At 50.5% G+C, this 11,828-nt stretch overlaps 5 protein-coding genes across 5 annotated transcripts; 1 reads left to right on the top strand and 4 right to left on the bottom strand.

Moving 5' to 3' along the window:
* Nucleotides 1-1,099: 1,099 nt before the first annotated feature.
* ilv3B (putative mitochondrial dihydroxy acid dehydratase) lies at nucleotides 1,100-3,228 on the bottom strand. The gene is made up of 4 exons (XM_025695610.1): nucleotides 3,108-3,228; nucleotides 2,950-3,042; nucleotides 2,670-2,883; nucleotides 1,100-2,614 (listed from the first exon to the last, which is right to left on the bottom strand). Exons 3-4 carry the CDS (start codon nucleotides 2,878-2,880, stop codon nucleotides 1,161-1,163), a joined length of 1,665 nt encoding a protein of 554 aa, XP_025549125.1. The 5' UTR covers nucleotides 2,881-2,883; nucleotides 2,950-3,042; nucleotides 3,108-3,228; the 3' UTR covers nucleotides 1,100-1,160.
* Nucleotides 3,229-3,672: 444 nt separating this feature from the next.
* Nucleotides 3,673-5,378, bottom strand: BO97DRAFT_395242 (pex2/pex10/pex12 family protein). The gene is made up of 3 exons (XM_025694021.1): nucleotides 4,957-5,378; nucleotides 4,627-4,890; nucleotides 3,673-4,572 (listed from the first exon to the last, which is right to left on the bottom strand). The coding sequence occupies exons 1-3, from the start codon at nucleotides 5,263-5,265 to the stop codon at nucleotides 3,700-3,702; spliced, it is 1,446 nt and encodes a 481-aa protein (XP_025549124.1). The 5' UTR covers nucleotides 5,266-5,378; the 3' UTR covers nucleotides 3,673-3,699.
* A 1,588-nt stretch (nucleotides 5,379-6,966) lies between these two features.
* On the top strand, nucleotides 6,967-8,841 carry BO97DRAFT_479631 (acid phosphatase PHOa; the record flags this gene model as incomplete). Its single annotated transcript, XM_025700706.1, has 5 exons — nucleotides 6,967-7,152; nucleotides 7,206-7,267; nucleotides 7,329-8,426; nucleotides 8,460-8,519; nucleotides 8,811-8,841. 5 exons carry the CDS (start codon nucleotides 6,967-6,969, stop codon nucleotides 8,839-8,841), a joined length of 1,437 nt encoding a protein of 478 aa, XP_025549123.1.
* A 38-nt stretch (nucleotides 8,842-8,879) lies between these two features.
* Nucleotides 8,880-10,520, bottom strand: BO97DRAFT_436466 (aldehyde dehydrogenase; the record flags this gene model as incomplete). Its single annotated transcript, XM_025697790.1, has 7 exons — nucleotides 8,880-8,972; nucleotides 9,063-9,564; nucleotides 9,597-9,772; nucleotides 9,846-10,142; nucleotides 10,185-10,279; nucleotides 10,340-10,409; nucleotides 10,467-10,520. 7 exons carry the CDS (start codon nucleotides 10,518-10,520, stop codon nucleotides 8,880-8,882), a joined length of 1,287 nt encoding a protein of 428 aa, XP_025549122.1.
* A 372-nt stretch (nucleotides 10,521-10,892) lies between these two features.
* On the bottom strand, nucleotides 10,893-11,586 carry BO97DRAFT_395236 (uncharacterized protein; the record flags this gene model as incomplete). The annotated part of the gene is made up of 3 exons (XM_025694020.1): nucleotides 11,280-11,586; nucleotides 11,089-11,227; nucleotides 10,893-11,025 (listed from the first exon to the last, which is right to left on the bottom strand). Exons 1-3 carry the CDS (start codon nucleotides 11,374-11,376, stop codon nucleotides 10,893-10,895), a joined length of 369 nt encoding a protein of 122 aa, XP_025549121.1. The 5' UTR covers nucleotides 11,377-11,586.
* Nucleotides 11,587-11,828: the final 242 nt, after the last annotated feature.

Below are 11,828 nucleotides of genomic sequence, written 5' to 3'. Positions count from 1 at the left end.
ATAGTGAGGCAAAGAAGCGGGTCGATCGAGGCAATCACCGGCCGTAAAGCGAGATAGATCCGCGCTACAGACCTGCGCCGGTTTGAAAGGCTGTCTGAGGTAAGGAGCGAACCTAAGCCGCCGTTCTTAGTAGCTACTTTAAGTGCACCCCCAAGTGCGGATGCACCAATGAGAGTCTGGCACCCAACACGTTGGTCTGCTGGCTGGGTTTAGGCACCGCTGGAGGATCTGACAGCTCCACCGGTCTCTGATGAAATCAAGCAAGGAGTGGTACTCGTATATCAGGGGGCTCTCGATGACGACAAGATTCTCAAATGCTGGGTTGACGAAACCAAACGAGGAACCGACGGGTCATATGGGACTATGCGCTGTTCCAACGGGTCGCAATGTATCGATAGGTCCTTTCGTCGCAACTAGTCAGCGAGTACGGTTAGTCAATGTGCCGAAGTGAGCCCAGTGGCCAGTTACACAAGGTACTGGAGGATGTATAGAAGCAGAATTGCAAGGTATCGCAAGTTGGCGGAAGTGACATACTCTTGCGTAGACAGCACAGGCGATCAGACTCGCGACACCACTCGCCGATTGCGATCCGAACTTTAACCAGAGGGACCAGATGCAGGCTAAACCGCGGAGCGGGAGTCAGGTTAGGAGGTTAGAGGTACGGAGAGAAACTCAGTACTCGGCGGAAGCCAGCATGGAGTGCCAGACGCAAACGGGCCTGTCAGAGGCTCGGGGGCAACACCGTGGAGGATCTCGGGGCGATTCTTGTTTGTCGCAAATTTGCCGGCGATGATTCACATCCACTCATGTCGTCACGCTGCATCCCGTAATCTGACTAAGCACAGAGGAATGCCTGAGGGATGCGGCACTAAAGGGTCAGGCCATTGCGATCCTCCGGGGTATCAGCCTGCCCCGACCTTCCTTCAAGGGATATTCTCTAAATCGAAGTTTCAAATCTATTATGCAGGTGCCTAAATTTAACAGCCCATGTGGGAAGCTAGGGGCTTGAAGGACAACCAGTGTACGGAGCAGAATGGCTCGAATAGGCGGGATCATTGGAATATGGCATAGTTCTTTTGCACACTCGCATTTCCTCAATCCGAAAATTATCTTACACAGCAGCAAGAAAAATATTGAAGTCATTTTAGGTCGTTCCAGGCCTAGAAAAGGTCCGTCATGGCTCCGTGGGAAGCATCTCCAACAAGTCGCGCATACTTGGCCAACACACCCCGTGTGGCATTGGGAGCCGGAGGCTTCCACTCTTTGAGCCGGTGCTGAATCTCCTCGTCAGAAACATCCATGCTGATCTCGTTTGTTTCCGCGTTGATAGTGATGACATCGCCGTCACGGACCACAGCGATCGGCCCCCCAGCAGCGGCTTCAGGGACAATATGACCGACAATAAACCCGTGACTTGCTCCAGAGTACCGTCCATCCGTAATGAGGGCCACGTTGGTAAGTTTGGCTCCCATGAGCGCAGCACTGGCTTTGAGTTGCTCTGGCATTCCTGGTCCACCCTTAGGACCTTCGTGACGAACCACAATGACAAGGTTTTCGCCGCGAGGGATTTTTCCTTGGTCCAAAGCCTCGTTGAGGGAGTGTTCCTTGTCGAATACCCGTGCCTTGCCGACGAAATGAGTCCCCTCCTTGCCAGTAATTTTAGCCACTGCACCCCCGGGAGCAAGATTACCTCGAAGAATCTGAAGATGTCCGGTCGACTTAATGGGATTGCTGAGAGGTCGAATAATGACTTGATCTTCTGGCAGTGATGGGAAAGAAGCCACATTCTCAGCCAACGTCCTGCCAGTCACCGTGAGAATGTCACCATCGAGCAGGCCTGCTGCAATCAATAGCTTCTGGACTGACGGAATACCTCCGATATCGTACAGATCCGCCATGTAGTACTTTCCACTGGGGGCAAGATCAGCGATAAAGGGGATTTTGTCGCTGACCCTCTGAATATCATCCAAGGTAAGATCGACACCGGCTGTCCGAGCCATAGCAAGGAAGTGGAGGACACCATTGGTACTGCCGCCCAAAGCCATGGTCATGACAAGGGCATTTTCGAAAGAGCGTTTGGTCAACAGATCCCTCGGCCGGATATCCTTTTCCATGCAGACCTTGATAGCTTCCGCCGCTTTGACACATTCCCGCATCTTGGATGGAGAAGAAGCAGGAGTAGAGGAAGAGCCCGGTAGCGAAAGACCCATAGACTCGATTGCTGTGGCCATCGTGTTGGCTGTAAACATGCCTCCACACGCTCCGGCGGTGGGACAGGCATGTCTTTCCAGGTCATCCATGATCTCGTCTTTAGACTTGCTAGTATCGCCTCCATCGTCCGGCTGCCGCAGGGTGTCGTACACGTAAGCACCAGCGGCTTCGAAGCAGGAAGACACGTTGATGGGCTTTCTCAGAAGATTGGAATAGCCAATTTGAATGGTGCCACCATAAATCATGAGCGAGGGGCGGTTGTGTCTAGCCATGCCCATCACTACACCAGGCATGTTCTTATCACATCCGGGAATGGCAATGCAGGCATCATGATATTGGGCGCATGTCACGGTCTCGACACTGTCGGCGATCAATTCGCGGGTTTGGAGAGAAAATCTCATGCCTGATCTTCGGTTAGCAACGGTTTTGTAGATAGAGGAACCCTGACTGGCACCCACCTTCACTGCCCATGGTGATTGCATCCGACACACCAACCGTGTTGTACTGCCACCCGATCATACCCTGATCCGTGATTGCCTTCTTCACCGTCTTGCCCAGGTCCAAGAGATGCATGTTGCATGGATTGCCTTCCCACCATACAGACGCAACTCCGACTTGAGGACTTTTCGTCATGGCATTGTTGTCAGGGATGCCTGCCGCATAGAGCATTGCCTAGATTGAACCTGGTATAAGCGATCGCTGCCATACTGTGAACAAGTTGAAACTGGATAAACAAACCTTTGCACCAGGGAAATCATGGCCTCTCGTGATGGTTGAAGACCATCTGTTCAGGACAGGAGTGCCATCCTCATGCTTTGTTCCTGCTGGGAGAGCGGGAAAGTCAATATATTTGGCTTCTTGGAGAGTGGACTGGGAGGGGTCCATGATGCTGTTAAGCGAAGCTAGATTGAACCAGACCAATGCTTTAGCGATATCGACACGGAAACCTCCGAGTTCTACTTGGAGATGAGCGTGAATTTCAGAGAGCAGAGCACGACTTTAATGCAGAAATAACCTTCGTGCTGCCGGCTCAAGGTCATGAGGGGGAAAGCCCCTCGATCGGAAGTGCGGCGACCCCGCCATCGGCGAAGTGTCCGAAGTGTGTGGGGGACGACAACAACCCATCCTCCACCGGTAATCGGAATCACTCTGATTGTGATTCGAAGATTGCTTCGGCCAAGTGGGTCTCCCGGGCAGTTCATTCAATACTCGCTTGTACTCAAGATAGAGTGTAGACATCCGCGCAGTCTGATAAGATCACACATCCGTGGATGTTTCTTACAATACAAAAGCATGCTCATGCTAAGAAAATGATGACTTGGGTTTCCTTGATAGGTTCGCATATGTGCATGAGTCCATTTAACTAGGTGCAGCAAGACTCGATGTTATGTACTGTACTGCTGGGGTATCTTTCAATTGTAGCTAATTCAGCGGCACTGCAGTGGACTTTCGTCAGCTCACAGCACTTCTTACATCCTCTTAAAACGCTCAATTCGCGCCTTCTGGCTGTTCATTATCCAAATCGGGAACAGAGCCCTTCTCAATCGTAGACCAGTGATCAGAATCTTGCATCACTTCATCTGATGATAACTCACGCGATGCGGTTGTTGGGTCAACATGCCGCTCTTCCTCCTCCTCACGATGGATGCTGTTCGTGTCTGCATTGCCATCTATAGCGAACCCCACAATCTTCCCCGAGCTTGATTGCGGTCGAGTGTCTTCCAGCACATCACCATTCCATGGTTTGCACTTCTTGACAACCTCCCCGCATCGTAGACAAACCCAGCCTTCTCCTTCCTCGGCTTCCAGCTTCTGTACGAGACATACGAAGCAATATATACAGCCACAAGGAATTGCCTCATACGGGTTGGCGATATCAGTCTGAGCCGATCCGATAATTCCCCCAGACGAAGCCGAGGCTGCAATGGCGTCGCTTTCGCTTGCGGCGGCAGGGTTGTTCTCCTTGTAACAGATCGCACACGTTCGTTCTGGAAGGAACCCAAGCTCCCCCTGTTTGCCGGCAACCTCATCGTCCTCATTCCCAGACTTGAGTGCTGATAATGTTTTCTTCCATAGCCTAGAGAGCCATCTGCGCCATCGACTTATGCCAACAAGGGGCAGAAGAAAGAGCAAAAATTCTGTGAATGCGTGCCAGACAAGTTGTCGGTTCAAGTATTCAAAAGACACCTCGCGGCTTGCTTGTGCAGACGGCGGTATTAAACGTATGCGTAGTATACGGTCGACTAATGTTCGGTAACGGCCGTTGACCAAGAACACTAAGAATGAGATAAATGCGGCGATCGAGTGGGTTGCGGAGACGAGATCGGTCAATCGCGACAGCATCCGTACCTCTCGCGATGGCTAAAATGATGAGCCATGTTCCAGGTCAGAGACCGAAGAGGATCAGCAACTCACCTCGTCATAGCCACTCTCTTGGTTGATCAACCAGCTTTCCCACTTTCCCCAGGCATAGCGACCGCCAACGGTGAGAAGACCATACAAAGATTTCTGCCACTTGGTAGGGGCTGAGTGAACAGGTCCTTTGCTGCGACTATCGATGTATTTCAAATTTTGTAGCGCCGCACCGTATGAGGCATCATGATCCCAAATCGAGAGCTTGAACAGGGCTGCACGCAGAACGAACTGGATCTCATGAGACCAATCTTCACGCATTGAAGGCTATTGAGATTGGTGGTCAGTACCTGCCAATAGTTTTCTTGAAAACAGTTGAATGGCAGAACGAACCCCACAGTATTTCAAAGCATCTCCAACCTGTCCTTTAAGCAAGCCCAGCAACTCCTCATCCAACAGCTCGGCGTCCACCTGGCCGACGCGATAAGCAGGTCTCAGACCTTCGCGACCCCTTATAGCATTCCATATCGATATTCCCGACGCGGGTAGTTTGTTGAGAGGGTACGGGAGTCTTTGGAGTGCGGCATGATTGAGAGAGGATGATCGTTGCTGTTCGGCAAGCCTGGAGCGCGTTTCGGCCTCACGAAGACGGCGACGTTCCAAAACCCGCTCCTGAGCAGCGGCGAAGTTTGTGGAACTCATTGTGAAATCATCGTTGAAAGTCCTTGGTTGAGAGGTAGAGAGAAGAATAGATCTCGTCAACGTCGCTCGATGGTTGCGCAATGTCCAGGAAAGTCCTGAATGTCGTATCGGAGGTGATCATACTAGCGAGGGAAGTTACTCGTCTCGTCGCTCGGCTCCCCGACCGGAAGGGAAATTGCCGAGGATGGAAATTGCGCACGTGACCTCGACGGGAAGATAAGCAAATGCCATGTCAGTCGAGCTTCGACAGTTCCGAGGCACTTTTGAGGTTTATGAAGTTTTTGTTCCATTCATTGATCTCTTTTGTGTATTCATCCCCATTAATCTTGCTGAAATTCTCGCGTTGACTTGGAGGCTTGAAGTATAGAAAAAAGAAAAGAAAAGCAAACCACTCGAGTGCCATCTCTTGCAGGCCAGAATAAATCTTCGAAACAGGTCTGAAATAATATACAGTTGACCAATTAGATCGGTTAGTTAGGGCTCATGAAGACAAGAGGGGAACGATTTTCTCTTTCCGGAGATCTCGATGGTCGTCGCATCTTAGTCCTAACTGTGTCTTCAATGATAGATACAGAGGACTCAAGCTCTTCATTGCCCTGTATGGCGTAGAACCTACACGTGCACCGCTTGAACACCATTGCAACTAAGTGTTAACCTGAGCCAAGGATAACAAGGATAGGGATTTGTTTCCTCCTGAGGGCAAACGGCCTTGGGCAGATGATCAAAAGGTAGGAGCCCGGCTTGGAGATGCAGCCATCCATGTAGCCAAATTCTTGTCCCGGAGTTGACCGGCGAGAGCTAGAGCTCTTGTTAGACTTGGCATCCTGTGTTGACTCTCTATTTACATTTGCTCCGAAGTTGGTTGGTCGATTCTCAGTCAGGCGAAGGATGTCGAGTCAGGGCTGGGCTGGGCTATGGTATAAGCGATCCTGTAGGATGGATAGTAGCGACCAGTGATATGAAGGTAGTTGAAGCAGCAGCCCTGAGGATGCAGGACAGGCTCATTCACTGAAGACTCACAGAGCCAGCCACAGGCGCACGTGCTGCGGGAGGCCGCCAATTTTACCCCACCAACAGGGACTCGCTAGCCTGGATCAGGGACTAGTCTGTGGAGCAAACCCAGTCGGCCTTATACGAACCATAGGTATGCCCTTCTCCATCTTTTCGAGGAACGTGGTCAAGAAAACCTGTGAATCCATGTTCTTAATTATCCTATGGCTCTGTCCTTTTTTTTTTCCAAACCAATCACTGGCTGCTTGGTACCCTGTCATTCCATCCTGGAATGGCCCACTTCGTCTGTCCTGGATGCGAGAGAGGGGTGAGATCGAACGATGTCACCCCAGCTGCCTATCAGACCAGGATCGAATGAGACTAAGGCATTAAGCAATCCGTCGAATAGAACGTCTTCTCTTGCCCGCGTGGCCCAATTCGGCTTCAATATCCAGTGTTGTACCTGTCTGATCGCTTGTTCATGCTGTGGAACTCCCTGCTATCGCCTAGGTGCTCACTCGTGGCCAGGGCACATGGCCTCGCGTGGTTCGGAGGCAATGGAATCATTCTCTCCTTCGGAAGCCTATAAATACGCGACTCAAAGCCCAGCTCTCGTTGTCTAGTTGAGCGCCTGCCCATTCTTCCATCTACCACTTCCATCCTCCTTGGTGATTGTCAAGATACCCCTGCTTCGAGGAAGGCCAATTCAAAATGAAGTCTGCTACCGCCACCCTGCTTGCAGCAGCTTCCGTGGCATATGCCCAGGTCGCCACTGTCTCTGAACCTTCTCTCACTGAGATCAAGAAGGCTGCGGCCACCATTGAACCGTATTCTCCTGTCTCGAATGTCCAAGGTCTTGCCTTCAACCGCTTCTACCAGATATGGCTGGAGAACATTGTATGTACAGATGCCTTCTTATCGCCAGGGATTTTCGCTGACCCAGGTTAAAGGACTATGAGGATGCTGCTGCGGATGAGAATGTGAAGTGGCTGGCTTCACAGGGTATTACATTGTGAGTAACCTCGAAGTATGAGGAACCTGAAGTCTCATCATTAACGGTTTGATCTATATAGGACCAACTTCCATGCGGTCACCCACCCTTCCGAACCGAACTACTGTGCTGCGGCCGCAGGTGATACTTTTGGCATGGACAACGACGACTTCCAGCAGATTCCGGCCAATGTCTCCACGGTCGCCGATCTCCTTGACACCAAGAATATTTCCTGGGGAGAATACCAGGAGCACCTCCCTTACCCGGGCTTTCAGGGATACAACTACTCGAATCAAGTCACCTATGACAATGACTACGTGCGAAAGCACAACCCTCTGGTTCTGTTCGACTCGGTTGCCCAGAACAGCACTCGTCTGCGTCAGATCAAGAACTTCACCAGCTTTGACGATGATTTGGCCAACAAGAAGCTGCCCCAGTGGGCGTTCATTACCCCCAACATGACCAACGATGCTCACGACACCAACATCACATTTGCTGCCAAATGGGAGCGCAGCTGGGTGCCACCGTTGCTCAACAACTCATACTTCATGAACGAGACCTTGTTGCTCCTTACCTTTGATGAGGACAAGACCTACCCCAAGGGTAACAGAATCTTCAGTATTTTGTTGGGTGGTGCAGTTCCTGAAAACCTTAAGGGTACTAAGGACGACACCTTCTATACTCACTACTCCGTCATCGCATCTGTTTCGGCCAACTGGGGCTTGCCTTCCCTTGGACGCTGGGACTGTGGTGCCAACATTCTCGAAATTGTGGCCAACAAGACCGGCTATGTTAACTACGACGTTGACACCACTAACCTCCATGTCAACGAGACCTACCCTGGCCCGCTCTCTGATAATGAATACTCGAAGTACTCTTCTGTGTGGCCCGTTCCCTTGACGAATGGCACTTGCTCTGCTGGCCATGGCATCCTTGACATTGTCAAGAAGACTTATGCCAACAGCAAGCCCACTTACAACTACACCAGCCCATTCCCCTACGATACCGAATCCAAGTACAATACCGAGGTCACCGCTACCAGAAAGCAGGCCAGCTCTAACTCGTCGTCTACCTCACCTTCGGCCTCAGCTTCCGTTCATGCCAACGCTGGTAACTCCTTGATGTTGCCTGGTGTCGCCACTCTTTCCAGTGCCATTGTGGCTTTGCTTATGAGTATCTTGTAAGCGATGCAATATTGCTTTTCATGAAGCAGAACGTGTGCGTGGCTTGCTGTTGAGCCTGACAAAAAGGGTGATTTGGGCGAAACTTTTATGTACGTTATGAATGGTAATAATGAGAGTCAGGAGACGGTAGAACCTTCCAATAGCTGGTTTTATAGAATGTATGAGCTTAGACCCACGGAGAGTAGTGACAGACTTTAGCAATCTTTATGACGGTGAGATCGGCATTTTAAGAACAAAATCCAACACGGCCCAACGTATACTCAGGCCCTCGATGCGCTATGTGTGAAAATACCCTCTCCTAGCAATCGGATAATCCATTGGTTTTGAATGAAATGTAGTTGCTTAAGTCATAATTGTCAAATAATATTTGATCAATACAGCCTTCTTGGTGTACTGGACAGACCAAATTGAGTACACAATCAATAAGCCAACAAACAGCATTCATTCTCTTATCGTGTCTTGATCAGAATAGCTTTAGTTTCCAGATAGCTATCCAAGCTATGAAGATAACCCTCGCGACCGATACCACTGCCCTTAAAACCCTCCAAACGGCATGTCTTTCGTTTCGCCAGGGACGGACTGGTGCAATTTACGCCGACAGTTCCGGCCTCCAGTGACTTTGACAGTCAAACAGCCCGGTCGATGTTCTTCGTGAAGACGGACGCATACAAACCAGATTCACCATTATTCGCCTTCTTGATGACTTCCTCCTCCTTCGAAAACGTCTTGATGACCACAACAGGACCGAATACTTCCTCTTTCATGATCTGCGAGTCCTCGGGCACCTTCGCGAACACAGTGGGCCTGATAAAGTTTCCATCCTTCGCATCACCACCAAGGGTCCGCTTCAGACCCTCCTTCTCCCCAATGGCGAGATATGCTCTGACCCGCTCATACTGGACTCTATCAGCATGCGGTCCTTGATCTGTCGAGGTATTCAACGGATCGCCAAGTACAGCAGCGCCATATCTCTCCTTGAACAAACCGAGGAACCTTTCCGCCACTGTTTCATGCACATAAATACGCGAGTTCGCAATGCAGGTTTGTCCACTGAAGAGTTGCACACTGAACTGGGTCTGCGCAGCGGCGGATTCGAGGTCCGCATCATCGAAGATAATGGCGGGGGTCTTCCCCCTAGCTCCTTATGCACAGTCTTTATATTAGACTTGGCCGCAGCGGCTTGGATCTTTCGGCCTGTGAGGCTGGAGCCGGTAAAGCTGATACAGCGAATGTCCATGTGTGACGCTATCGCGTTGCCGGTTGTTGGGCCATAGCCATGGAGTATGTTCACCACGCCGGGTGGGAATCCAGCCTCGACGATCAGCTTGGCTCCCAGGCCTATCTGTAACGCATGCCATCAGTCTTGTCTGATGCGCGGTAAAGCGCGAGTGTTCTTTGGCAAGATGGAATCATACTGTTAGAGGCGACTTTTCCCTGCTCTTTAAAACAATGGTGTTTCCAGCCGCCACCGCCGGAGCAATCTTCATGGCAAAGAATGCCAGCGGCAGATTCCAAGGGATGATGGCTGCCACGACGCCGTACGGTTCCTTTACCGTGATATTGAGGTAGCCGGGGGTGTTTCTGCTGGATGAACCCTGAACTGTCCATCCTGCCTCGGCGAAATAATTAAACGTCTCAATGGCAATGCTGGAGTCGAAGTTTCGAGACACTGGCTTCCCAGTAGACAAAGCCTCCAAGCGCGCAAACTCTTCCTGATGTTCTTAGATAAGTGATGCAATCTTTCGGAGGTAAACTCCTCTGTCTGCTGGGGAGAGATCCCGCCACGCTGGGAATGCAGCCTTGGCTGCTGCAACTGCCTCATCCACGTCTGTCTCGTTGGCCTCATATACTGCAAAACATTGGTTAAGCTTGTCTATCGTTTTGGCAAAGCTTGGTTGATCCTACTTACCATCTGCCACTTTTTCATCGGTGTAGGGACTGTTCAACTCGAAGATCTTTCCATGTGATGATAGTTGAAACTGCAGACGAGGATCTCAGCTCCCCAAGCCCATCGTAATCAGAGGTCAGTCTCCTACCCTGCCATCGATCAAGAGCTGGTACTCTGGGGTTTCCTTCGAAGGGCCATTCATATTGCGAAATATAGGTCACAATGAATTTGTTGCGAGGAATGAAACTCGGAATATTTTCAGGAGGATATCTATCGTCTAAGTTACATCTTTATAATATCATCATTCTGAGGGAGTGGTAATTGTTGGTTGAGTCAGGATCACATTCAAGCCGATTCTTGGGCACAAAAATTGACCCAGTTTCAGTTAACCCTAAGTGCACATGAACGGGCTAGCTATAAACCTTGACGGTCAGTAGATACTGTGTGGCCCTTCGAATGTGTAAACATACTTTCCAGGATCCATGAGAATTACATGCAGGCGGACAAAAGTTATGTGGTTTTTACATGATTCGTGATGTATTCGTTACAAGTATAGTACAGTACATTAAATCATTTATTCAGCAAGGCCAGCACGCTTCAGATCCTGAATACCCAGAGTGTCTTGGTCGCCAGGACGACGCTCCGAGTTGAGCTTCACCTTGTCCTCAGGACCGCCGGGGCCCTCGAACGCTTCAGCGGGTGCGAGTCTATGAAGACAAATACATTAGCTTCGATGTCATGTTTAAGGAAACGCAGGAGGCCCTGCTTACCTGCCGCGGTCGTCACGGCTGCCACCCTCATCTTCAGGGATGGGTTTACGGTTGCTTCCCGTAGCATAAGCCTCGCGGCCGGTTCGGATGCCAGTCTCGAACTTTCTCTCGGCCATCTCGTCGACACCGGATTCCAAAGCTTCAACATGTCAGCAATGAGGCGTCGTTGGATGAGAGGGCAGAGATCGTACTGGAGTCGCTCTTCTTACCAAGACCCTGCTTGGCCTGGTAGGAGTTCAAGTCCTTCTCGGCTTCGTAAGCCATGCGAACCTTGTCGTTGTCGTTCATTGTGGATGATTGGTAATATAGGGATGTTTTTAAAAAAGGAGTGGGAGAGGATGATTCGTTTGGGATTGAGCTGATGGATTGAGATTATGGTTATGATTCTACCGAGCAAGTTATTTCTTGGTATATATATGCCCATCTGGACAGAGCTCTGATCAAGAGCCGTGGGAGCATTGCATCATAAGACATCATAGGTATGTAACTTCATTGCCTCGACTCTGAGCTGGAACATCTATGATGACTGATGGTCGCGACCTTGGTTATATGATATCATGTAGACTGGAGCCCTAAGAGGTTCTGTTCTGCGTCGGGACTAGCGCTCAGGGTCCGACCCTAGGGCTGACCGGAGCGGAACAATGATGTGGCGGAGCTGTCCCGCCGAGGCGGGGACGGAAGATTGCTTGAATCAATGGCTCAGGCAGGTGACCGGCTCTGAAGCTTCTCTGCTGCTTGTT

The sequence above is a fragment of the Aspergillus homomorphus genome (genome assembly GCF_003184865.1).
Source record: "Aspergillus homomorphus CBS 101889 unplaced genomic scaffold BO97scaffold_33, whole genome shotgun sequence".
NCBI classification, from domain to species: Eukaryota; Fungi; Ascomycota; class Eurotiomycetes; order Eurotiales; family Aspergillaceae; genus Aspergillus; species Aspergillus homomorphus.
This window is presented reverse-complemented; position numbering and strand designations above follow the sequence as displayed.